At 23.9% G+C, this 26,706-nt stretch overlaps 4 protein-coding genes across 20 annotated transcripts in view; 1 reads left to right on the top strand and 3 right to left on the bottom strand.

Annotated features, from left to right (window-relative positions):
* Nucleotides 1-75: 75 nt before the first annotated feature.
* On the top strand, nucleotides 76-26,675 carry LOC108002771 (serine/arginine-rich splicing factor 1B). Of its 3 annotated transcripts, XR_009832819.1 has the most exons (5): nucleotides 76-396; nucleotides 668-1,052; nucleotides 1,151-1,345; nucleotides 20,585-20,642; nucleotides 26,324-26,675. XR_009832819.1 is itself a non-coding variant. In XM_062085506.1 (4 exons), exons 1-3 carry the CDS (start codon nucleotides 227-229, stop codon nucleotides 1,340-1,342), a joined length of 747 nt encoding a protein of 248 aa, XP_061941490.1. In that variant the 5' UTR covers nucleotides 76-226; the 3' UTR covers nucleotides 1,343-1,345; nucleotides 20,585-24,398. The 3 variants fall into 3 exon arrangements, 2 of the variants coding, with proteins under 2 accessions (XP_061941490.1, XP_061941491.1); XM_062085506.1 differs by lacking the exon at nucleotides 26,324-26,675 and having other exon boundaries at nucleotides 20,585-24,398; XM_062085507.1 differs by lacking the exons at nucleotides 20,585-20,642; nucleotides 26,324-26,675 and adding an exon at nucleotides 6,778-7,079.
* Nucleotides 7,154-8,618, bottom strand: LOC107993351 (dehydrogenase/reductase SDR family member 11-like). The gene is made up of 4 exons (XM_017049738.3): nucleotides 8,361-8,618; nucleotides 7,782-8,046; nucleotides 7,518-7,684; nucleotides 7,154-7,420 (listed from the first exon to the last, which is right to left on the bottom strand). The coding sequence occupies exons 1-4, from the start codon at nucleotides 8,493-8,495 to the stop codon at nucleotides 7,247-7,249; spliced, it is 741 nt and encodes a 246-aa protein (XP_016905227.1). The 5' UTR covers nucleotides 8,496-8,618; the 3' UTR covers nucleotides 7,154-7,246.
* LOC107993352 (farnesol dehydrogenase) lies at nucleotides 13,863-18,345 on the bottom strand. Of its 6 annotated transcripts, none has more exons than XM_017049739.3 (7): nucleotides 18,104-18,345; nucleotides 17,207-17,276; nucleotides 16,960-17,113; nucleotides 15,916-16,128; nucleotides 15,392-15,642; nucleotides 14,700-14,846; nucleotides 13,863-14,334 (listed from the first exon to the last, which is right to left on the bottom strand). In XM_017049739.3, exons 3-7 carry the CDS (start codon nucleotides 17,045-17,047, stop codon nucleotides 14,293-14,295), a joined length of 741 nt encoding a protein of 246 aa, XP_016905228.1. In that variant the 5' UTR covers nucleotides 17,048-17,113; nucleotides 17,207-17,276; nucleotides 18,104-18,345; the 3' UTR covers nucleotides 13,863-14,292. The 6 variants fall into 6 exon arrangements, with proteins under 6 accessions (XP_016905228.1, XP_061941489.1, XP_061941486.1 ...); XM_062085505.1 differs by having other exon boundaries at nucleotides 17,207-17,309; nucleotides 18,104-18,333; XM_062085502.1 differs by having other exon boundaries at nucleotides 13,863-14,846.
* Nucleotides 19,122-26,706, bottom strand: part of LOC107993345 (MAP kinase-activating death domain protein) — a 39,504-nt gene continuing 31,919 nt past the window's right edge. For 8 of the 10 annotated variants that reach the window (XM_062085482.1, XM_062085484.1, XM_062085479.1 and 5 more), the window contains one exon: nucleotides 19,122-25,918. In XM_062085482.1, coding sequence (XP_061941466.1) covers nucleotides 25,562-25,918 — 357 coding nt within the window. In that variant the 3' untranslated portion in view covers nucleotides 19,122-25,561. Of the gene's footprint in view, nucleotides 25,919-26,389; nucleotides 26,524-26,706 lie in introns of those variants that run through there. The other 2 variants (XM_062085487.1, XM_062085486.1) reach the window with 1 other exon arrangement.

Genomic DNA, 26,706 nt, shown 5'->3' on the forward strand with positions numbered 1-26,706 from the left:
TGATACATAATAGATTAATAGCTGTATAAAAATATTTGATTCGTTCAGATTTTTTAGCGTTCTTAGTTTTCTATATATTTCATGATTTTGCTTCTTCCCGACCGGTACCACCATCTTGTTTGTTTCATCAATAAAGAGAGTGTAAGACTTAAGAGACGATTAAAGTTTTTAGAAGTGTTTTTTATTTGTGTCTTGTATACAGTAAATTATAATACAAACTTTGAATATGTCTCACGGTGGTAGAAATGAATGTAGAATTTATGTAGGCAATTTACCTCCCGATATTAGAACGAAAGACATTCAAGATCTTTTTTATAAGTTCGGTAAAGTTATTTTTGTTGATTTAAAAAATCGTAGAGGACCACCTTTTGCTTTCGTCGAATTTGATGATCCAAGGTATGTTGATAAATTATAATTATTTTTCATTTTTTGTAAATTTTTCATTTTTTGTATTATAATGCTCTATATAATATTGAATGTTATATCTATTGTTTTATAATATATTCTTTCTTATTAAATGAAAAAATAATTTAAAAATTTATAATTTGATTAAAATAAAATTATGTTCATATTATATCGAGTATTAATTATTCCAGTTTAGATTTAATATTTTGGAATTACATAAAAATTATATTAGATTTGTTACTTTATAAGTAATTTTTTTCAGAGATGCTGAGGATGCAGTACATGCAAGAGATGGATATGATTATGATGGTTATAGACTACGTGTAGAATTTCCAAGAGGTGGAGGTCCTAGTAATAATTTTCGTGGTGGTCGTGGAGCAGGAGATAGTGGAAGAGGTGGTCGAGGTGAAATGAGTAATTCTCGAGGACGTGGACCACCTGCAAGAAGATCTCAATATAGAGTTCTTGTTACGGGTCTGCCTCCTTCTGGTAGTTGGCAAGATTTAAAGGATCATATGCGTGAAGCTGGTGATGTTTGCTTTGCTGATGTTTTTAAAGATGGTACTGGAGTTGTAGAATTCTTACGATATGAAGATATGAAGTATGCTGTAAAGAAATTAGATGATTCAAGATTTAGGTCTCATGAGGTATAAATTTATTTAAAATAATGTATATGATTTAATCATACATTTCTAATATTATAATTTTATATTTTTGTATTACATAATTTCATTTTTATTTATAGGGTGAAGTTGCATATATTCGAGTGAAAGAAGATCATAACAGTGGCGATAGGGGACGCAGTGAAGATAGGGAAAGAGGTCGAAGTCATTCACGAAGCTATAGTCCACGGCGTCGTGGTTCACCTACCTATTCACCATTGCGACGTAATTACTCGCGATCAAGATCTCGTTCCAGATCTCGTTCATACGACTAGTGTGTACGTATATGTTTCACATGGTAATATAAGTAAAGGCTTATCAATATTTGCTTTACCATGTTTCATTATTACTGATTTAAATTTCACTTAAAGACACCTTCCAATCCAAACCAATTTTGTACAAATTATAAAATTATTTCTATGTTGCTTGAATTTAATAATTGTATTGTATCTAATGTATAGTTAGAGCACGGTTCATTTTACATATATCAAAACTGTTTTTTCAAAGATTTTGTCATTTTCTATTTAAATATTCCTAGCTATATCTATCTATTAACAATTAATCTAAGAATATATCATCCTTTTATAAGCTCACAATTAAAAATGATTATTTAAATAAACCTGAAAGAGCAGTTAGATTTTTCAACAGTAAATATTAACAAAGTTTTATTATCTTAATTTTTTGTCTTAATAAAGAAGAATCGTGCTCATATTAATTGCATACTATTGTTGAAGAATATTGATTAGAATTATTTTTATGTTTGAAAATACATTCCTTTATATTTTGCAATTCGTTTTGACACTACAACTATAATTGAGATGTGTAACAATTTTGAAGTATTACAAATGAAAATTTAAAAAGAAATAATTAATATTATTTAATTAATTAATGTTCACATTGGTAATAGTATTTATTATATAATTACCAATATAATCTACATTCAGTGTGAATGTTTTCTAATTTAATATATCATTTGCATTGCATTGTTTAATATCATTGGTAGCTATATTATAATACTTAATGTGATCGCGATTTTTTTTTCATATATTTATTCAAATTTGCAATTGTGAATATAGCATTTTATAGCATATATAATATGAAATTTTTTGAAAGCTTCTAATGTTGAATGCTTATCATATATATATATTCATAAAGCTAACACTTTTTTACCGATAACAATTCTAAATTATTTTATATATATTAAAAAAGTAATTAATGCAATAATGATAATAATAAATAATAATATTTTTAATGAGCATATATAATATGCAAAATAACAAATATATAACAATATAAAAAAAATATTAAACATTTGAATTTTGATTTCATTAAAAATCAAAAGATTTTTCAATATAATTATGCAAAAACTTTAAAATTTTTTCTTTTGCTGCATATTTTAAAATATTTAATAAACAATTTGATGAAATATATATTTAAAAATATATATATATTTAAAAAAATCTTAAATTCATTATAATTCATTATATTTTATTTTATATACACGAATTATAATAAATTCTTAAAATAATTATTATATAAATAAATACATCAAAGTTGTTTACACGGCTCATCGTCGTTTAAGTTATCACACAAATTTAAGTACGTTTATTTTGACTATCTAGTGATGACAATACAAAATATTATATGTATTAAAAATATAACACTTAATATTTAGATAATGTAATACATCGATACCTATCGACGAATGGTCGACATATAGAACATATTTGATAAAGATAGGTCAAAAATTTATTTTTTACTAATAGATTAATATTCATATGACCAATTTGCTTTGAAAAAACTCACATAACTCATTTATTATGCATTGATATTGTTCATTTAATATAACAACAGCTTAAAATATGTTTTATTTGAGTGTCCTTTAACGACGATCATTGGGCCATCTTTTTGATTTGATAAAAAAGCTGTGTGTTATGTGTCACTTTAGAACGAAAAAAACAGATATCTAATTCATATTGAAATTATTATTAAGAATACAATAATATGTCTGTTATTTTGAATGTCTGTGAAATATTAAAGTAAATTTTAAGTTATACACGACATATTCTGAGAAATGTGTTTTTATATTTGGCACTTACAAATGATACTCTGCTACACATTTCTCGTTTTCCTTTTAAAAATTATACAGACGAAAATTCTATAAATTTTGCAATGCCTAAAAGCATACATTTTTTTAGAATTCTCGATTGTAAATTAAAGATGTTGAAGGAAAACAATGATTTCGTGTATTATTGAGAATATTATTATTGCAAATTGATCTTGTGATTTTTGTTTCCTTTTTATATTATTTAATATGGATATGTAAAATAATTCTAAATTTAAATTAAGCAGATACAAAATATTGTTCTGTATAGTATTTGCTCAATTTATAAAATATAATATTTAAATATTGTAAGTCACAAGGATTATATTTGCAGTAATAAATTTTATATATAACATTAATGCATATTGTATAAGGGACTAATGTATTTTTTCTTCTTTTGTATATTGGATTGGATTGTAACACAATGAATGAAAAACTGAAATCGACACGATCTTACTTCTTGGATGGATATAATACACATTCGCTTGACGGTGGGATGAGATGGAATGCGTTTTGGATGGATTTATGTATGGAGCATATATTATAAAAAAGGATTAAGAGAATGCAAAAATAATGAGGCATTAAGGATACTTTCAAGAGGAAATTCAGGATCAGGAATTCAGGAAAGGAATTGGATGAAAAACACAATCCGTTTCATTCAAGGATTCTCAATTAGCTGGATTTTCATCAGAAAACGTTGGCAAATCCATTACAAGGATTCAAAATGATTGTCCATATTTTTCTCTTTCGAATCGTTAAACAAACTTAAAAAAAATTATCTAATCGTGATGTAGCAGTGTTTCTGCATTGACAAACTAAATGAAAAAAAAAAAAAAAAATACCGTAATTGAAAATGCAAAATGAACATCTTACTAACATCTTAATGACGTGGTTATATACAGATTTCTTAATCGTTTCAGTGTTTCGGTTTTATTACTTATTACGCGATTTTAACGCTAATAAAACAAGAGAAAAAAAAAGAGGAAGACTTTCGCGATTTTTCTCTTACGTTTTACACACTCTGAAAAAAAAACAAACTGGTAATGGAATGTCAACATATAAAGTTTTATTTTATATGAAAGTACTCGCTTATAGCTTCTATATCATATGTTCGTAAGTCGAGAATTATTTTTATTATTACCGATATGATAATTTTGATTCTCATCATCAAAGAAAAACGTTGTTGACCGGGGTATATCATATGTTTTATCCATCGGCGTTCAGTGATCGATGATTCGTGACAACTTATATGAAAAGGATATATAAAACTGGTGCCTGGTTCAACGCGAGGAAATCAGCTTGTTGAGAAATCTTCTATATTTCTCGTTTGACTTGTGTAATTTAAGTATTAGCATAGGCAATTACGATTGAACTATCTAACTTCGTGCTTAGCGTTCCTCAGGATCGTGCAGAACGAACGAGGAATCCTCCAAAAGAAAACTATCGCGTTGTAAAAATAGTGTTTCTACGGTTTACCTTCTTGTGATCGAACATCGTCTGATTGCTCTTCTCTCAATCGTTTTGATCTTTGATTATACACATTAATCGTGACCGTGTGTATATACAATTTTGATATGTGTGCTATAGTAACAATCTACACCTCGTTCTTCAGGATTTTGATGCATGTTCAAGAGGATATTTACGTTCAGGTCGGAAAATGAGACGAATCCTTCATCTTCTAACAAGGACCTGGCTCTTCCTAGTTGTAGAGGATCTTCCGGAATGAAAAATAAAGTATATATGTATATATACATGAAATAATAAAATGGAAAGACAGGATTTGACAAAGATACGGTGTTTGGGATTAGGATGCTGACAGGATATAAAATTAGTATTAATGATGGATATTTTGGATAAATGGATAATTTGGCTGGAAATATTCTATGGATTCTGTAAATAAGCGGATTACTTGGATCTTTGACCGGACAATATATATATATATATGTATATATATGATAACGCCGTTATATTCATGGATTTGGATTATCAAAATATCGATCAATTATATAAAAAAGAGAAAACAAAATGTGTGGCTGTACTCGTTTCACAAATAGGTTTCTTCATGGATTATATCTCCTAGGTCGGATATGGGATTTGGACTTGCACTTATCGAGATCAATACAGGAATTTAAAAAAAAAATAGTCGGATATCATTTTTCGGATAACACGGACGATCGGGAACGGATGATGCAATTCGCACACTCTTGCTGTAAGGTATTTGTTCAAGTTTAATATCTCTGCCGCCCCTTCGATATATACATATTTTTCTGCATGCAATTCTTCTAAACGATATGACAAAAAAAAATCCTACAAAGAATCAGAAAAAAATTCATTTTTTAATTTTTTTTACGAATCCATTTCTTTGCGAAACTAACTTAAAAACGTATAACAGATATAATATTCATCTGTTTGAAAGATCTATTTCAGTGTGATTAATCTTTCATCATCATCTTTATGTTTAGCTTTTATCATACATACATGTACAAGATGGATCAGCTTATATTATCATTTTGATTTATATTATTATTCGTAAAGAAAAATAAATTAAAATAAAGTTGTATAATCTCAAAAAGATATAAAATCGTGATATAAAATATAAAATCAAATGAAATTTTGCAAACACTTAGTCATACACTTTAGAAATTTAAAAATAACCTTTAATTTTGATTTTTTATAATAGAATTTTATAGTTTCCATATATAAAATCAAATTAATTTTTAAATCTTTAAAATAATAATAATTAAAATATTTTGCGTATTTTATATTCTCATTGAAATTATGTAAATTTATTTTTCTTCATTTTCTTTACTAATAATGATATTGATGTAAATCAAATTGATAATATACGAATTATTGCACAAATTTTTGAATCCTTAAACAGAAATTTTTCTTACAAAATTTTTGACAGAATGAATGTTTGTTTCCTGATAGTAGTATTAACTCCTCTTTAATAGTTATTCAATTATTTCTTTAATTAGAAACTTTACGTTTATTATCTTGATGATAAGAAGAATTTTATAGAAGTTCTAATCATCGATATCTGTTCAGGAAGCAGGAATAAAAAATATTTGATTATTTTATTATTGACACTATTTTTGGATATAACCTGAATTCCTTTCCTTAATTAATGTTTATTGTTGAAAATATTATTATGATTATATAATTAATATCGATAGATTGTACATTTTTTTTCATGTATTTGTTCAAGAGAGCAAGAAGAAAATAAATATGTGAGTATAGATTTTCTTCCACGAAATATATTATTATTTTTCCTATATAAAAACTAATATAAAAACAATATATTAAAAAATTGATGATCAATTAGATAATTTTAATAATAGAAAAATATTAATGTATTTATAAGGAAGAAAAATATATTAAAACATTTATAGAAATCTTTTTTTTTTTTTTTTTTACAAAAAAAATAGGAATAATTTTTTTAGATAAAAATATTTTAATTTTTTTTTATCAAATATTTTTTTATACAAAAATTTATTAAAAGTTGTGTTAATACTTTATAGAAATGTTTTTCAAATGTATATAACTGAATTTTAGGTGAGTAATATGCAAGAAAATAGAAAATATAATGAATTAATCTTTTATCAGTTTTGTTCAGATGATCCATCGGATCAAGAGGAGAATGAACTTCCGCTGCTTCTTGGATTAATGAAGTGACCATTTTGTAAGATCGTGATATCTAATAGTATTGCAATTAATATTTGTTACGAAAATTCTATATTTGTGAATTTTATATTATGTAAATATTCAATTTACATAATCTATTTATTTAATAATAAGAGATAATAGGAATTTAATCTTATTATATTATAAATGTAATAATTTTATTATTTTATTTTTTATCTCATTATATTACACGATCGATAAATAAAATATTCTTTTTGCTTGAATTATACTATTCTGTATTTAATAATAATAATATTCCATAAGAAAGAAATTAATATTACAAATTTAATATTACAAATTTCGATGTTGACAAATTTTTATTTTTTATTATTATTTACAAGTATTAACTGTTAAACATATGGGAAAATAATAAGTGGTATTTGGTTTTTCTTTATATCGTTTCACGATTCGGTGTGACCACCAGTTCTTTGATCAAGACATTGTCAGGAGTTTGTAAAGCGAAGAGAACACAATCGGAAACATTTTTGGGTTTCAAAGCCAGACGAGAATTTTCTTTTAACCATTGTGCAGTCATATCGGTTTCCACTAAATCAGGACTAATGGACTAAAATATATATTATCAAATTTAAAATTTCGAGGATATAATTGATAATTAAAATTTATATTTCTAGATATAAGAATGATGATAATTGAAAACTTACAATGACTTTGATATTCGATTCACATCGTGCTAATTCAGATCTAAGACAGTCTGTCAAAGTAGTTAATGCACATTTACTGGCTAAATAAGCTGGACGATTACGATTCATTGGTAGTAGGTTCAGTCCAGAAGCATCATTGATATTTATAATAATACCATTATTAATTCCTACAAAAAAAAAAAATAATATAAAAATATGAAAATTTTGAAATATATAACGTATTATAATTTTCTAAGGTTTTATATTTCAAAAGTGAAATTTTACCTTTTTTCTTCATTAATTTCAGAACTTCTTGGATCATGCAAGTCAGTCCAAGAAGATTCATATCAAAAATTTTCTTCCAATCTAACACTTCATCATTTTGCAGTGTGATATCGATATTAATAGTTGCATTATTAATAAGAATATCTATAGCTCCTAGGTTTTTCTCGACCCATTCTATGACTTTCAAGATATCGTTCTGATTGGAAAGATCACATTGAAGAGGAACTAATTTTCCGGGTTTCGATTTTAATTCCTCAACAAGAGTCTATTTAGTAAAAGCAGAATAAATAAAATTTAAATTTAATTTAAGAATAAATAGATATTATTTTTATTTAAAGAAGAAAGATTAGAAGTATATGAAATTGTTCTAAATTCAAATCTATTAATTTGATTGAATGGAATGTTTTATAATTTGTGCATAAATTGAATAACAATAATTATGAATAAAAAAGTAATGAATCTATAATATAAAAAAAAATAAAAATTATTATGGAAAAGATATATAATTTATTATGAAATTTTATTATTTACTAATTATTGCTTGTTTAAGAAAACATTTTTATAAAAAATTTTATATACCTTCATTTTATCGAGTTGTGGAGCAATTCCAATAACTTTCATTCCTTTGCCAACTAAACATTCTATTAGACATTTGCCAATGCCCGAGTTAGCTCCAGTAACTAAAGCAACTTTATCAACCCAATTTTGTTCCATTGCGAATTCCTTGATGTTTTTAATAATAGTGCTTGTTTTCTTTTTTTTACTTTTTTTTACTAATCATACGAGAGAGAACCGTAGAATTGAAACCATAAAATGTATCTGAATTTTGAAGCGTTGGTGCCTCTTTTATACTAAACAAATTGTGGCCCAAGATTACCGAGGTCGCGTTAATCTTTAGAGATACTTTAACCAGATTTTGTCTTTTTAACTAATATACAGTAGACAGTAATTTTTATTATATTGTAGATTAAATATATTTTGATTTAAATTATAATATTTGTAATATTTTTTAGAAAAAAAAGTTTTCTTTTTCAATATGTATAAATTTTACATGATTTTATAATAATGAAATAAAATTTTAATAAATTTTATAAAGAATTTTTTATTGAAAATTACGATTTATATTATAAAAAAGATTTTAATCGAAAAAAATATTTTTAGATCAAATTATTTAATTATGAAAAATTATATATTATAAACATATACCATCATGATATTAATATAATCTTTTTTAAAATATGTGTTTACTAAAAGTAAGGATAAGTGATAAAAAGAGATACAGGCATTTTCTTGTTCGAGTAATATTTTACAAATATTGCATCAGATGTGTATTTTTAACATTGCTTCAATCGATACATCAAATTTACGTGATCTTTTAGCCTTGAAATAATAATTTTAAATAATTATAATATTATAAAATTATTTTTTTTCTTTTAAATTTATATAAAAAATATATCGAGACTTGTACGATAAAATTTATTAAGAAAATTGCATAAGGATTTTTAAAGATCGAGGTAATTTTCGTTGTGGCGCAAATCGATCGATAACTCCTTCCGTATTTCTACCGTTATATAAAACTTGATACAGATCCGGATTTAGTTCGCGAGCAAACCTCAAACTATCAGCCGCAATCTCGCAACTTTGTTTTTTCCGAATCACTTTTTTATTTTCTATTTGAAATAGACCACGAGCTTTATGGATAAGGGCACGACTACGTTGTAAACGTAATTCTTCTAATGGTATTTTATCTTCATCAAATATTTGAAGTATTTGTTCAGCTATATTAACGGCTCGTTTCGAATCTCTATTGTTTATCGCCACTTCTGCTTTATCGTTCAGGATATCGATTATTCGTTCCGCTAAATCGATAGTCTTTTGACAAAATGGTAAATTCAGTTTGCGCATCTTTTTGCGACATTTGAGATATGACTTTAGTGCCAAATTAATTTCGTTACGTTTGATAAAACAATCGCCTAATAATAGATATGATTCTGGATATTGTTTAACTAGGTTACTTTTCAATACAATTTGTATTGCCATATTGATTTTGTTCTCTAACAGACATTGCATCGCCATATCATATCTGTAAACGAAGTTTGAAAGTTTTTGGCGCATAAACATATAGCGTATTATAATACTATGAATATTATGTTTTTTTTATGCTTTTGTTTGATACGTGCGTTTTTTAAAAATGTAAAATGAAAATATGGAATATCTATGATACTGTTTGATTATTTGATTGATGTTGGAAGAATTTTGAATTAGAATATTTATTTTTATATCTATAAAAATATTGATATTTTTACCGTATTAAATACCATTGTTTGATCAAATGATTTCTCGTTTCTCTAATCGAAAGCTTTCCCATGATCGATTTTTCTTTGTCTCTTGTCGGTTTTGTTAATTTAAAAAAATTTTTATTGAGATTTTCTAACCATATATTTGCTTCTTCGAAACGACCAGACAATCGTAAAACTACAGTTTTTAATAAATTAAATCCTGGATTGTAAGGATTACAATCGAGTGCTTTTTCAATTGTGACCAAACCTTTGTCATAACAAGAATGCATACACCATAAAACAGTATAGGCTGATAACGCGTGACCAGTACTAAATACAACCTGTTTGTATATGTGATATGATAAATATATAACATGTATAATATATTTAGTTTCTAAAATTTATAAGAAAGTGATATAAAGTAATGGATTTTTAAATTAAATTTGTATTATAATTCAATAATAAATAATTTAAATATATGAAAATAACATCACGTAATATTCAAATACTGATAATAGTAATTGTCAATACATCAAAATAATTTAGCAAATTTCAAATGATAATAATTTTAAACACGATAATTTTAAAATATATTATAAAATATATATTATATAATTTAATACTTTTTTTTAAAGATTATACTATATTTTAATTGATACATCAAAATATATGATTTTATATAAAAATTGAAAAATTTTTCTGAAAATTATTTTTTATTCTTGTTTAAATAACAACAGAATATAATATATTCATATAATGAAATTAATCGATAGGAATCAAATTAATTGAACAAATTAACTGAATGTTTGTTTTAATTCATTCAAAGTATTTTCACTAAAATCATAGAGAATTTAATAAATAAATTTTGTGGAAGAATTAATGATTTGTAATCTCTGCTCATGTTGCTTATTTTTTCGCGTAATTCGAAGATTAAATGCATTCTTTACCAGATCGGATCTAAATCTTCAGATTATCATCAATCTTGGTTTTGTACAATTGCTTTTATACAACGAGGTTTTCCTATTCTTTTTTCATTAAGAAATAATAGAAATGTCGAAAGATAAATTAATTCTAGTCCTTTAATCAATTTCGTTAATATAATAACTTTGACTTCATTTGAATGAAAAATTATGCAAATGCAAAAATATGGCTATCAAAAATAGAAAAATTTGGAGAATCACACGTTAATCTAATAAAGTATAAGATAGAATAATATGTAGCTGTAACAAAAAAAAGTAAATGCTACCTTTTGCTCAGATATATGAAGAGTTGATGAACAAAGGATAAATAAATTTATTATCAATCAACTTGATATTTTGATTATTAGATAGATCGAGGCATGGAAAATAAGAGGAAAAATCGAATGATACGGATTTATTGCGAAAATGAAGAATTTTGATGAAGAATTTATAAAAATTATATTAGTATATATCTTTAAAAATTGAATTGTAAATATAATATAATGAAAAATTTGAATTATAAAAAGAAGAAAGAATGATAAAATTGCTATATGAATATATTGTTGAGTTACATATTCGATATTTTAGTGTATATTAATTAATAATTATTTATATCTTTTGTAATTTTAAAAATCAATTAAAAATAGTTTTTCAATATTATTTTTATGTCAAAAATATAATTCGTCTTATTCGAAATCCATTACTTTTATCTTGAAATTGATTAGACGATTTAATGTTAATTTCTACGTTATCAAGTTTTACTTTTCGATCATGAAAAAAAATGGAAAAATCAAAAGATTTTTTAGATTTAATTCAATAGAAAAGTTATAATTATTTTAACTCTATAATGGCACACTGAGGTTGTTCATTATCTTAGTAAGATGTTGAATCTTCTTAAAAAAAAAAAAAAATTATCTAAAAATAAATAATCGAAAGCTATCCTAATGTTTGATGAATTATTAATGTGAAATCGATGATGAAAAAAAAATAGTGTGCTATTGCAGGGTTAAATTTGATAAATATTTTTATTATTAAAAGAATACTTGTAATAAATTTTGAGCTATTTCATTATTTTTATTAATGCTAAGAGCTTTCAGAAGCATATGCCTGGCAGTTGCCATTTCTTTAAGATGAATCTTATATTCTGCATGTACAGCTAACAAATCAGAAACCCTCATAGGATCGGGATTCATTATAAATTGATCCCAATACATTCGAAATTTATCGTATTTGTGCAATTGACGTAAAGTTTCTAATAATCTATCCTGATAATTTATATATTGCAAATTAATTTTTAATTAATATATATTAACAATAAAGAATTAAGATCATATACTTGTATTTCCATTATATTCATTTTAGGTATTTTAAATAGAAAAATTTGTTCATAGTCACTCAAAGCTTCTAATAACATATCATTTTTACAATAGAATTCACTTCTTTTCTTATAAGCATTGACTAATTGATCATTGTAAATATTTTTTAATTTCTCTTTCGTCAATGTATAATCATCTTTGGCAAAAAGCTTTGCGTTTTCATAGTTCTGGATGGCTTTTGTCCATTTTCCTTAAATTAAATAATTTTTTATGATTTTTGTGATTTTTATAGATAATAATATTTTTTTCAAAATAGTTTTTTTTTTAATTCAAAATGTAAATTTACAAATAGTTTCTAAATCTGATATATACATTAATAACATAAAAAAATATTTTTTCTTGACATTTAATGAAATATTTATTATAGCTTGAATCTATGAAGACAAGATAAGGAAAATAAAACAAAATTTTTAAAATTAAAATGATTTAAATTTTTATTTTTTTCATAAGAATTTTCTTTTCTTAAATAATCATACATTACATACAAATAAAATTGTAATACATTTATTTAATAAAATAACAAATTTAATTGTTAATTTCTATTAATTTATCTACCAGTGAAATATATATTTAATATATTGTATAAAAATTCAAACTCAATTTTATTTCTAATATATCGTGTATATTATGCATAATATTTTCATTAGAATTCCAAACCTTCAGAAAAATGAATATCTCCTTTTATAGCATGAAGCGAATGAAATCTTGGATTGTGAAGCAATCCTTTATTAATTACACGATAAATTTTGTCCAATTCTGCTTCAATTTTTACAAGATTCTTTGCCTCTCTGAACAAATGTCTCGCTTCCTGCAATTCTTGTCTCTTGCTAAGTGTTTTTGTATAATTCCATAAATCTCGCAACTAATAGTTCAACGATATATTTGTAATTTAATAAATTTTAATAAACTTTTAAATATAAAATATTCAATTTTTCGTAGTCTTATTTAATGAATATTTTCGTATTATTCCTATATACCGTTTTTAATTCATAACTGTATTTTACTAAAGTTATCTAGGGAACTCTAGGATATTACCGATTTTAATTTTCGTAATAAAATAACATTTAATTCCTAATTAATAAAATATATGAGAAATATAAGAAATATGATTTTCCTTTATTTTAATTTTTTTGATAAATTTTTTTTTTTAATAAAATCTAAAGTAACATTCTTTTATGCAAATAAAATTTACAAAATTTCATAAAAGAATAAAAATTATTTTTCGATTAAAATAAATTAAAAATCACTGATTTATAAAAAATAGTATCGATTTATCTCACTTTAAGAGCTTCTTTAAAGGGATTTTTGTAACGTTCTTTTGGATGCGCAAAAGCCTTCTTCTTTTCGCCAAGCTCAAATATCTCCATCGCGAGAAAATATCGGTTCCAGGAAATATTTAAATGGAATATAGGATGGATAGGTTATGTCACTTGTTTTTATTACGAATAATCGAGAAATTGAAGGATATATGTATAGATCTGTCATTTATATGTATCTCTGCAAACTTCATCATCTTTGATACGTACACTATTGGATAAAAATTTAATAAAATATAGAATTCTTTTATTTTTTTTTAAAATTAATTTAAAAAAATTTTCTAAACTTTTCTCATTGAAATTCTCATGAAAAAAATTAAAAATTTTAATCAAAGAATAAAAGTTAAAATTTTCAAATAATATATCAGTATTGGATGTATTAAGTTATTAAGTTAGTTTAAAGAATTTTTATAAGGTATAACAATTATTAATTATTAATTAACAACTAAATAAGTGCTTCAAAACTTTCAATTGATAATATGTATAAATATTTTCTTTCTCTCTATAACAATCGTTTGTGCAATAATTAGAAACGAATAATTCTAAAGTATAACTAAATCTTGAATGCTTTCATATATTAATTACCAAGACTCGCCCAAAGGTCTCAGAATAATATCTTGGACCTGAAAATATAATTTAAAAATGATATTAGTGCATAATACATAGAATTTATTTCATAAATATAAGATATTATAATATGTGCTATCATCAAGATATGATTTTCTAATAATAAAAAAAATAAATAAATAAATCGAAAATGAAGAGTACGGAATATATTTAAAAAAAATTTTGTTTTCAAGAGAATCGATTTTGAAAATATATTTAAATGTAATTCATTATCACATGTATAATTTATGTACTTAATATTTGTTGATTCAAGTCTGTGTGATAATCTGTAATAATATATATATATATATATTTTTTTCGAAGATTTTTTATATCATTTTGAATTTTCGTCAATTATCAAAGAGTGGATAATTATACTTACGACAACATGCGGGGCACATGATAAAATATATATTGCAGCTGTTGCGACGTCTTCTGGATCCAATGTAGGAAATGATGCTAACGCTTCCTCGGAATACGTACTGTAAGATACCATTAGCTCTGTAGCTACTAGACCTGGACTAATACCCTACAGGAAAAAAAAAGTAAAAATTTGAAATGTTATTAATTTTATTTAATAATTACATAACTACATAATTTACTGATTTTTTCTAATTTTGATCTCAATCTGATCTTTCAGATTTTTATAGAAGCTTTATTTTATCATTTAATAAAAAATCAATCAAAAGAGTTTAAAAAAATAATATACTTTTATTATTTTTTATGAAATAATGGAAAAATGTACGTTTTCATAATGAAATAAAAAATGTATGTAATAATGTATTCTTCAAAAATGTATTCTTCAATCAATTTTTTCGATTAAAATCTATTGTGCGAATGATGAAACAAAATTTTTTAAAAACAAAAATTATAAAATTGGAAATCAATAATTATTATTAAATTAAACATTTATAATAAATATTTCGTGTTGTATTTTAGTTGTATATTTAATGATAGAAACATTTAATATAATATATAACTTATTATTCGTTCTTTAAAGCATTTTTCTATCATATCATTCGAAAATAATTTAATTTTGAATATAATTTATGTGAAAATAATAATTGCAAATACCGTAACCCTGATTTGGGTTCCCGTCAACTCGTGTCGCAATGTTTGCGCCAGAGCAGCGATAGCTCTTTTTGAAGCTGGATAAACGGAGAATCCAGGTATGAAAGGCACTCTTTCACCTGCAAGGCTGTTTATGTTTATTATGACACCTTCGCCTCCTGTTTCTCGCATCATGCGAATTGCTTCCTTAGTGCAGAGGCACAATCCGAAAACGTTCACGTCGAAGACAGAGTGCCAATCTTCTAAATTGCCATCTGCAGATTTGATATTAAGCTAATCTATTAAAGATTTTTCTAGTTAAGTTAGCAATTACAAATTAATTTGGAGATTGATTAAAAATTGATTAAAAAATATTTACTTTTAATGAACGTATGTTATTAATTATAATATGTTTTTTAAATCGATGAAAATTAGATTCAAATTCAAGTGAATCAAAAATTTTTTCAATAGAAATTCTATTATTTCTATATTTGTATTTTGTTCAAATTAAATTCAAAATATTGAGAGTATCATGTTGAATGAATTACCTATAAGAGAAGATTCTTTTGTTATTCCAGCATTGTTGATCAATACATTTGCAGGGCCAAGATTTTCTTGAACCCACGCGAAAGCTGCGATCACGCTTTCCTCTTTTGATACATCGCATTCTACGGCGTACAGCTTTCCCGTACATTCTTCCAACCCTTGCTCCAATTCTTTTATCTTTTCTACTCTTCTGGCAAGACCTGCTACCACCATCCCTTACAGAAATTAATTCATCAATGTGTAAATTGTTGTGCATTGTAAAAATTATCAAATCAGATTTTTAATTTCTTGTTACTAAAAAAAAGTTTTATGCTTTCCTGAAAGAATATACCTCGTATGTTATTCTTTCCTTGAAATTTTTTATTTTAAGTTTTATCTTTAAATTTTAAAAGAAACTAAAATTATTTTTATTTTCATTTTTCATTTCTTTTCATGGTTTAATACAAAAATATTTTTATTTATTTATTTATTTTAAATTCAATGATGAAAGAATAAAATATTCTATCTTTCATAAATAAATAAATTTATAATTTTTTTTCTATTGAATAGACTATATTTCTTTTACATTTCAAAATATAATCTTTTATTTTATTATTTTTAAAATTCCTAGAATTTAATTTTAAAATATTCTTTCAGTTACATAATTCAAGCAATCTTTCAGTTGCGCAATTGCTAATAATCTTATAAAGGGTTGCATAAACATTAAATAAAAAAAAATCCTTTCATAAATTTTAATATTTTCACAGTATATCCATCAAACTTATACTTAAACTGCAGAAATTTAGGTAAAATAAAAATGTTTACTTTTTTTTCCAATAAAAATAAAAAAATAAATTTTTATTTTCCTTCTAATTTTCTTCTAAGCATATGACACAAATTACAAACGAGAAAGACTTATTGCTAAACATATCATGAATACATCCATTCCAAGTATAAGATTCGCTGAAATTAAAATAACTATTAAAATAAATTAAATTTTTGAGTTGAATTAGATATACTTTTTAAACAACAATTGGTAAAAAAAGTACTTTTGAGTGAAGAATTACCATGAGTGAGCAATTGCTTGACGATCGCGGCCCCAATTCCGGCACTTGCACCCGTTACCACGGCCACCTTCCCTGCCCATCTGTCCATCCTTCCTATTTCACGTATGTCTCGCGACTGTTCGCCGTAACTCCGGTAATAAGATCGCTTATAAGTCTAGAAACCGATAGGTAAAAAGTACAACAGCGGTTAAAAATCGATTGCGACTAGTCCGGTGGGAAATCCGATAGTCTCGTGGTAAACCCATACCTAGCCTTCGGTCTGACATGTCCTCGGCAATTAATGTTGTTTGCGAGATCTCTGACATCCTGTCTGCGATCTATTTTCGATTGTCATGTACGATTATACGATTCTTGCGTTATTATTAGAATTTCGATTTATCAGAGATAAAATAAAAATTTGGATAAATATTTGTTTCTTTTTATTAAAAGAGTATTAAATTTTACAAAAAGAGAAATAAAAAATAGAATGGAAAATAAAAAGAGAGATATTTATTTGATAAATAATGCAATAGTATACTATTACCGATTAAAAAATTTGAAAACACTTTTTTTATAGCTATATATATGCTTTTAATAATCTTTTTATTAATTCCAATTGATGCTATAAATTAATAATGATTTTTAATTAAAAAATTTCTTCTTTGCTTTTCTTTAATTTAAGAATACGTATTTAACAATTCCAATTTTTTTATATTGTATATATGTGATGTAATGTAGTGTTAAAAAAAACTATTTTTAATGATTAATATAGACATTTAATGGTTAATTTTGATGTTTTGATTACTTATTATCTATTTATAACTTTTTCATGTTGAATGTTATGTATGCACGAAACAATACTTTACTTACTTATTAAAAAACTAAATATAAATGTAGTTCTTTTCGATGAAACAATTCTCTAATTTTAATAATATATATGTTATATATTATCTATTTTTTTAAAAAAAATATTTTAAAAAATTATATTTCTCTTATTAATACTTGAAAAAAAAATATCTTATTCCTGAAAAAAATTTGGTTCCAAAAAAGATGATATAATATTACAATACATCAAGAATTCATCGCAAACTTTTGTTCTTTTTATTCTTATAAATAAAAGGAACAAGTTAAAGGAATTTTATTGCAAAAATACATGTGTACTTACAGGATGTAAAAAAATTATTTTTTGAACGACACTATAAATACAAATTATATTATAGATATGACGATTACAATCGTTATGAGATTTTTCAAAAATTTTTCAATCGATTGGCAGTCGAAGCGACCACGATGAACTTCTTTGCACAACTGCAGTGTACGGTTTGCGATTACGTGCACGGACATAGAACGTTAATTGAGAAGCCCTTGTCGGCTATTCTTTATTGTGTTTCTGTGGTAGATGATAGAATAACACATTGTGGTTGATATTGATTTATTATAAAGATTATTAATAAGTTGAAATTTTTCATTGCAAAAATTTTTTATTAGCTACCATATAATTATATAATTGTATTAACATATGCGCGAGTAATTGTTCTGAAATTAGTATCCTTTGTTTGCAATACGGAAGCGTTTCGTTAGTGAATTAAGGCTAACGAGAGACGTGCTTTAGATTGCGAAATCAATTTATTCTATTGTCATATGGAATATTTATTGTTCTACAGAAGAATTAATTTAGGGATGAATAATTTTTAAATATTAAATATATAATAAAATAATAATTAATATTTCTTAATTATTAATATTAACAATAATTCATATTTCTTTTTTAATATGGAAATTATACAATCTATAAATCTATTTCTTAAACTTTATATTTTAAAGAATTTTAGAAAAAGATTAATTTATATTAAAGAATTATTTATACAATGATTAAATTATTTACTATTTCTTTCATTTCTTTCATTTCTTGATATGAAATTATATCATTTATATGTATAATGTGTTTCTTGAATTTTGTATTTTCAAGAATTAATTTAAAAAGAAAAACTAATTCATAAAAAGGATTATATTATAAAATAATATAATATAAATATAATACAATTAATAATTAATAATAAATAATATCTATTATTCTTTAACTATTTATATTTCTTAATATAGTTATTAAAACTGTTATTTAAGTATTCTTTTTTAAAAAAAGATAAAAAGGATCATCATGGGATAAATATTAACACAATCTATTTCAAATCTACAAGTTATTTATTGGATATAAGGCGCCTACATTACTGAATACTATACACTTGAAATTTGTATCGAATCTGCCTCCTTCGGAGCTCTAATAAACACTTTTTCTTTTAAATTCATTATTATAATTATAATTAATAATAATTATTATTGTTTGTTTTTATTATTCCTTTCTTTCTTATTCTTAAATTCGTTATGTATCGTCGTGGAATGCGACAATGATTCGCTAAAAACATTGTCTAAGCGTGGCATTAAACAGGAACTGCTAAACAATGGCATAGAGAAAGAGAATGAAGATGAGAAAGAGAGAGAGAGAAAGAGAGAGAGACAGAGACAGAGACAGAGACAGAATAGCGGAAATCGAAATAAAAAGTCGCCGCCGAATTTCCATGTTTTCTGAACCGATATTATTTCATTATATATTCAATCGAGCATTTTTTTATAAATAAAATATAATGAATCTATTGGTCATTATCGTTTTTATCTTTTTTTTCTTTTTTTCTAATAATATTCGATAATTATTTACAAATTCTTTAAAAATTATTGTATCTCTTCTTCTCATGTACAATTATTGCGAAGAAAATATGTATTATTAATTTTTCCTCTAATTTATATCGTTGCATATGAACGATTTGAAATCGTGAAACCAGATTTGTTTTAGATTTATTCATTAATTATTTCTTTCATTTTTATTAAATTATGTTAAAGACTTTTAATTTTGTAGAGAACACACGTTTATCTTTAAACGTATAATAAATCGTTCTCTAATCGGTTTTGCGTAAAATAAATAAAACACATCCTGAATGAATTATCAATTCAATGCTTGGTTTCACGAGATAAATATGTCGCGTGCGTCAGAAGTGTAGATATCTCTCGAAAGTTTCAATTACATGCTAATTTTTTAACAATATTTATGAACATAATTCCAATTACGAGATTTAAAGTTTAAAAATAAATAGCAAGACATAAATAAAAAAATTAATAATTGATAAAAAGAGATATTGCAAATTGTGGAAAAAATAAAAAAAAAGTAGAATAAAAGTGAAAAATATTGTGAAGCTGAATTATTTCATTGAATTTTTAATTACAAATTTATTTAATTTTTATTTAATTATTATGTATATCAACTAAATAATTATTAATATTTAATTTACTAAAAAATCATTAATATATTATAATTTTTTAATTTTTTAAATTAAATATTATTGATAGATATAGAGCAAGATTTTTCAAAGAATCATAATATTTTAAGAATTTTGAAATCTTGATTAAAATTGAATCCTTGGAAATATTTCTACGCTTCTGATAATAAAATTTTTAATTTCAAATAATAAATTTCGTAATAAATTGCATTGAAAATGCGACTCAAGTGCGGAGAGAATGGAGGAATAGAATACTTGTAGATTTCCTCTTACATATGAGATATGTGGAATTTTATTTTTTTATTTTCTTGTTGTAGAGAGGAGCACGTTGAATTTCGGCCTCATCGATTCGATAACACGGTCTATCTACGAAACGTAAGTAACATATATATGATTTTAAGCTTTTTTTTTTGCATCTTCCGTTGCACGCACATCACGAAAAACATAATAAACTTAAATAATAGAATTTTTACAAAATGTAAGATCACAGATACTAACGAGATATAACAATTATCAATAGATTATATAATACTTATCATAAACTTTGATGTGTCATATGAGGAATAATGCATAGTTCTGAATATAAATTTGAGATTACATTTAGAATTACATTGTGAGATATTTTTAGAGTGAAAGAACAGATGAGTCTAATTATAGCTGTCAATTATTCGAAAAGAGGATAATGCTTTGATAATCGTCTTAAGTTATTAAATTCTTCCAGTTATTATGCCGAGAGATATAAATAAGTAATGAAAAATATAAATAAAATTTATCTTTTAATATTTTAATTCAAAGTTTTATATATTTAAAATTCTAAATTTTCAAATTTTGAAACTTTCATTTTTGAATTTTTGAAATTTTCCATTTTTCTTTTTTAATTTCCAATTTTTGAAATTAAATTATTGTTCACAGAAATATAAAAGATCTAAAAGATCTTAAATCGAACAATCTCAAACTTACAATCAGTTATGTTGAAATTTATAATGAAATCATAAATTAACGCTTTATACAATTATTTTACACGATAGATGCTTAGAGATGCGACATTTCATTATCTCGTACATTCATGATACATGATTTTTCTATTCGCTACGGTATTTTTAATTAATCAAAAGATTTATCGAAGTAGGTCATCTTTAATTTCACTCAATTTGAAAAAAAAAAGAACAAAAAAGAGGAAACAAATCGATGCTCGTATTCGATATTACAAATATATATTAAATACTTTACATTATTCGAGTCCATACTAAAATATAATATGCAATTGTAATGTGTTATCTTAGTATAACCGACTCATTTTTTTCTTATCTCTTGATTGATTCTTATTCCATTTTATCATGAGGTAAAATATGCAAATATGCAGTCAGCTTTGCAGTCAGATTCGAAGTCTGTTATTTTAAAGAATTGTTTATTTTGCTTATTATATTTATCACTTTTTTATATATTTTTTATTTCAATTCCTGGGATTGAATATCTTATTGATTCAGAAACAAAATTAAATATTTTTTCCTTGATATCTTTCCTTGATTCTATTTTACAGATTTTTTTCAAGGATTAAATATTTGAATTATTATTATTATGAAAAATATTATAATCATCAATATTATTTATAAATTGAATATTTCTTTGAACTTTTTTAAAAATATTTATTAAATGTTAACTTTGTAATGATAAAATAATTTTAATTCCTTAATTAGAAAATTAGCAATATTAATTAAATCAATAAATTTGAATTTTAAGAATTTTTTATTTCTTTAACTATTAATTTCAAACAACAAGAAATCATTATTATTTTTCAATTGAATTTTCATTATCCCATAATTGAATTTCAAATTTAAATTTTCTAATATTCAAATTCCAAAAATTCAAGGATCTTCAGATTTCAGAATCAACGTATAAACATCAGAATCTTTATAAATTTTTTTGTTTTCTGCAATCCTTTATTATTGATTAAAAGAAACGATATTAATAATTCGTTATATTAAACTTTTGAATAAAATTAATGAAAATAATTCAGAATAAAATATCTTTATCTTTCTGAACAGATTAAATTGGACAAAGTTCTTACAACGATATAATTGCACGAAAATGAATAATGATTTATGTATATAGAGGGAGAAATGTTTATTGTATCGATCCTATCCGAGATTATATTATAATTACTCTGGACTATTTCATGCGGCCATATGAAATTAAATAGCTTAATCTTCATATTTTTCCATTTTCATTTTCCATCAAATTAGATAATCACAGTTACAGTCTGTTTCGATGTATTTTATACAAAAATTGTTCCACCGATTATACGAATAATTTTCCTTTTTTTTATTTTTTTTATTTTTTTATTTTCTTTAAGTATCTCGTTTATTGTATCTCATAATTGCTTTACGTGCTATTCATAGAAAACACCGTCAAAACAGACCTTGATATCTACGTTGGTCTTCTTCGAGATATCGAAGAATATTTTTTTAACGACGGTATAGTAGATTTATTTTCGTGAACGATTAATACATTTTTTTTAACTGGTTGCTGGAAGAAATTTAACGAAATTATCAACTATAATAAATATAAATTTCTTATGTTACAATTTTTATATTACAATAATTTTTCCTACTGACGATTAAAATAATTATATACATAAATTGCAAGAATTCAAAATCTTGTACTTGATTCTTCTTTTTTTAATATTTATTTGGAAATTATTTTTAATAAAATATTGAAATAAGTAGAATATTTGTTATCTCTTTAAGAAAATAAATAAAAAACTTGAATATATTTTTCATTATGTATTTTATTTAAGTTAAAAAAAACTTATATTTTTTTTGATATTCATATTTTGTTTTAAAAATCTATTACTATACTATTATGACAATATAAATTTTTATAATTCACAAAAATATATGACTGCTTTAAATATTCATTATATATAAAATTAATTATGAATATAAAGAATAAATATAATTCAAAATCTATTATTAATAAATACAATATATAATTATAATAATATAATTAAAATATAATATAATATAATAATATAATATTTATTATTCTATTCTATAATGATAATGAAAAAATAAACTAGAAAATTCATATGTTAAAAACTTTTATAATCACAATGTATTTATGTATATATTTGAAAAATTTTTTTTATATTTCATGTGATTTTAAATAATTTTTACAATATACATTCTATCAAGAAAATCAAATTGTTGATGTTGATCAAGAAATATTTTTGTATTTTTTAATTAAATTTGAACTTCCTATTCTTTCATAAATTTGACAAATTTCTTTCTTTAATGTCTTGGCAAAGTAAATATTTTTTTATTTTTTTATTTTTTAATATATTCATTTTTTTTTTCTATCTCGTTGTATTTCTTCCAGCAACTATACAAACTTTATTACTTCATGTTTCTACACGTGCACACGACGGATATATCAAAGAATGTAATTGTTAGGAAACTGTTTTTTTTTCTTTTTAATATCTTTACGATCCATAAAAAGATCGTTTAATTCATTCGGTACGATTCTCTATTTGTTTGTTTAAATACCACTCGAATCCTTATTTGCGAATGTACAATTGCCACTGTTATCTTATTACGTTGTCGGTATTACTATTATTATTACTATTACTATTATTATTATTATTATTATTATTATTATTATTATCATCATTTGCTTTTGAATTCTTTATCGATGATATATTTTCAATGTCTCTCGATTGAACTTTTGTTGAAAAAATGCTTCGTAATTCGTTTTCATCATTGTTTAATACACCCAACCCCCGCTTTGCAAATAATTACCACGATTATGTTGTTAATTAGCCAATTTTTTTGCTAATGTTTTTGTTTTTAATTTATACATTTTTTTCATTGATTTACAAAATATTTAATATTGATTACCATTCCACCAATGAATAAATCTAAACTTATTAATAAAATTATTAGTAATAAATTATAACTGGTTAAATTATATTTTTATAATATAATATAATATATTTAATTTATAAATAAAATAATATATTTATATTTTTAGAAATAATTATAGTTCTCTATAATATATATTCTTTCTAATGTAAAATTTCCTTTACATAAAATATAAGAATTTTTTAATTTAATTTTTCAATGAAAATAATTTTAAAATTAACATGGTAATCAGTGTATTAATTGTTATTATTTTTCAACCCTCCTAATACCAATATCTAATACCAACAAATATTAATTGCCTCGTTCGATTCCATCGAATACTTTTCTCGAATAGAATACGAAACAAGTTTTCCACATTTAGAGAAAACTTAGAACTGGCTTTCTAAGAATGATCGGAGGATGATACCGTGCAACGATTATCAATTTTTACATAGTTGAAGATCGAAGTTGAAACGAAATGATTTTCACGAGATTTCAAAATCAAAGATTCTTTTTAGATTAGATTTTTATGCTCGTTTCAAGATAGTTTCAATCCATTTGCATTGAAATTTTTTTCTGGCCAAAAAAAATAAGATCAATGCAATTCATGTGAATTAGTTATCACGTGTCATTTCGTTAAGAAATATAATTCGAATTGCTAATTTTCTATAACAAAAATTTTGATAGTGCAAATTATATATAAATTATAGTGTATAGTAATCAATAATACGTTATCGATATTTTCTCTTTCAAATGTTTTTTACTTTGTCTATTCCTTGTATTATATTTTCGATTGTTTAATCGTCTTTGTTATTATCCTAGTACGAAATATTCATATGAAATATTGTATTATATTTGTCATTTATTAATTATTGAGAATATTATAATTATGCAAAATAAATATATTTGCAAAAAAATATTAAAATCATGGGTGTAAGAAATCTTTAAAGTATAATATTATATTTAAAGTATACTACAATATTTTAATTATTATTATACACGATAAGAAAAATGTATTCTATTTATTTTTAATAAGCTTCATAATCTTTTAAATATACTTAAGCTTTTATAATAATTTTTAAAATCATCACTTTCTATCTTATTATCAATATTATCAATATTAAATTTTACAAAGGTTTTGCATTGAAACTAGTATTTTGTATTAGGACAATAATCTTATCATTGATTAAATAACCTAAACAAATTAAAAAAACATTGACTATAATTAATTAATTTATTGATTCTCCAAACTTCCATCAAGAAGATTTATCGTTAAATTCCTCAACAATGCAAATGGATTGGCCGTGAAACGAAGACTTACACCCAGGGTAAGCAAGCATAAGGGGCACACTTATTGTAATTATGCACAAATGGGAGCGAGTGTCTGCCTCTGTGTCAGTGATGCTTAGGAAAAGAATCGGATTGCGTGTTTCTATGACCTTGATTATTTTGGCCGGTGTTATTACCTGAATGTGGTTGGCTATGAGATTGCTGCTGTTGACGTTGCTGATGTTGATACTGTACACGTTGTTGAGTTTGCTGGTATTGTTGATGTTGTTGTTGTTTTTGGTGTGTTGATGTTGTTTGTTGACGTTGCGATTGCTGATATTGCGGTGGTGGTTGCTGTTGTTGGGGTTGAAGATGGAATTGGTGTTGAGGATGTTGCTGTTGATTCTGTTGTTGCTTCCGTTGCTCCATACCAGCGGCCAAGTAAGAGAACACACAGAGAACCGAGTAACAGATTTGATCTGCCTGAAATATTTTTTTACAATAGCATAATTTAATTAATTTTTAAGGAATTTTTTTTAGATTCTTTTATAGATTATCTATTTATATCGATTATTCTAATTATATTATTAATCTATTTATATTGGTAAATATTTTAGTATATGCATTTTTATTTTGATAATTTTTTGAGACTTTAATTTTAATTTTTTTGATTACTTGTTTATTTATTTGTATGTATGGATTTTATTTTTGTAAGATAGATATGTGCTTTTGAATTTAAAGATTGTATTTTTTTATTTTATATTAATTATCTATTATTATTTATTCATAAATTATTACGTGAAAAAAATCCTTATATTTTCGAAATACAAAAAAAATTAAATTTGAAGATTTTGTTTAATAGGTAATGATAATAATGATAAATTGCAGGTATGAATAAAGGTTTTAAAAAGAAAAATAAATGAAATTTATTTAAAAAGAGCAACGAAAACTTACGTTGGAAAAAGAAAAAATAAAAAGTAGCAAGTAAACCTTCATGCATTTTCGTTTTCGGAGTTGGCATCAGAGAGTTCAGATAACGTAAAGGCAACGGAGAATATCCTGTGCATGCAGTGGCACAGTTCATTGGCCTGTTATACAGTATACAAAACAAAATATCAAACATTATAAAATAACATAATATAAAGAAAAAAAAATAAATCTATGGGAGCATCATGTAATAAGCAATTTAAAATAAGATTTGTTCATAATGAATCAAAAAATATATGCATAAATTAATTAAATAGTTGTAAATATTATATTTTAATATTTAT

Source organism: Apis cerana, linkage group LG15 (assembly GCF_029169275.1).
Source record: "Apis cerana isolate GH-2021 linkage group LG15, AcerK_1.0, whole genome shotgun sequence".
Taxonomy (NCBI): Eukaryota; Metazoa; Arthropoda; class Insecta; order Hymenoptera; family Apidae; genus Apis; species Apis cerana.

What these genes read in the sequence shown, in the direction of transcription:
- LOC107993352 (XM_062085502.1), bottom strand. Translation starts at nt 17,047, where the DNA reads ATGGACAGATGGGCAGGGAAGGTGGCCGTGGTAACGGGTGCAAGTGCC. An exon ending in AAAAGAATCTTCTCTTATAG is followed by an intron (nt 15,643 to 15,915) that starts GTAATTCATTCA and finishes TCAAATCTGCAG; the next exon opens with ATGGCAATTTAGAAGATTGG. An exon ending in GAACCCAAATCAGGGTTACG is followed by an intron (nt 14,847 to 15,391) that starts GTATTTGCAATT and finishes TTTTTCCTGTAG; the next exon opens with GGTATTAGTCCAGGTCTAGT.
- LOC107993351 (XM_017049738.3), bottom strand. Translation starts at nt 8,495, where the DNA reads ATGGAACAAAATTGGGTTGATAAAGTTGCTTTAGTTACTGGAGCTAAC. An exon ending in GAAATTAATGAAGAAAAAAG is followed by an intron (nt 7,685 to 7,781) that starts GTAAAATTTCAC and finishes TTTTTTTTGTAG; the next exon opens with GAATTAATAATGGTATTATT. An exon ending in AATCGAATATCAAAGTCATT is followed by an intron (nt 7,421 to 7,517) that starts GTAAGTTTTCAA and finishes TATATATTTTAG; the next exon opens with TCCATTAGTCCTGATTTAGT.
- LOC108002771 (XM_062085506.1), top strand. Translation starts at nt 227, where the DNA reads ATGTCTCACGGTGGTAGAAATGAATGTAGAATTTATGTAGGCAATTTA. An exon ending in GTCGAATTTGATGATCCAAG is followed by an intron (nt 397 to 667) that starts GTATGTTGATAA and finishes AATTTTTTTCAG; the next exon opens with AGATGCTGAGGATGCAGTAC. An exon ending in CAAGATTTAGGTCTCATGAG is followed by an intron (nt 1,053 to 1,150) that starts GTATAAATTTAT and finishes TTTTATTTATAG; the next exon opens with GGTGAAGTTGCATATATTCG.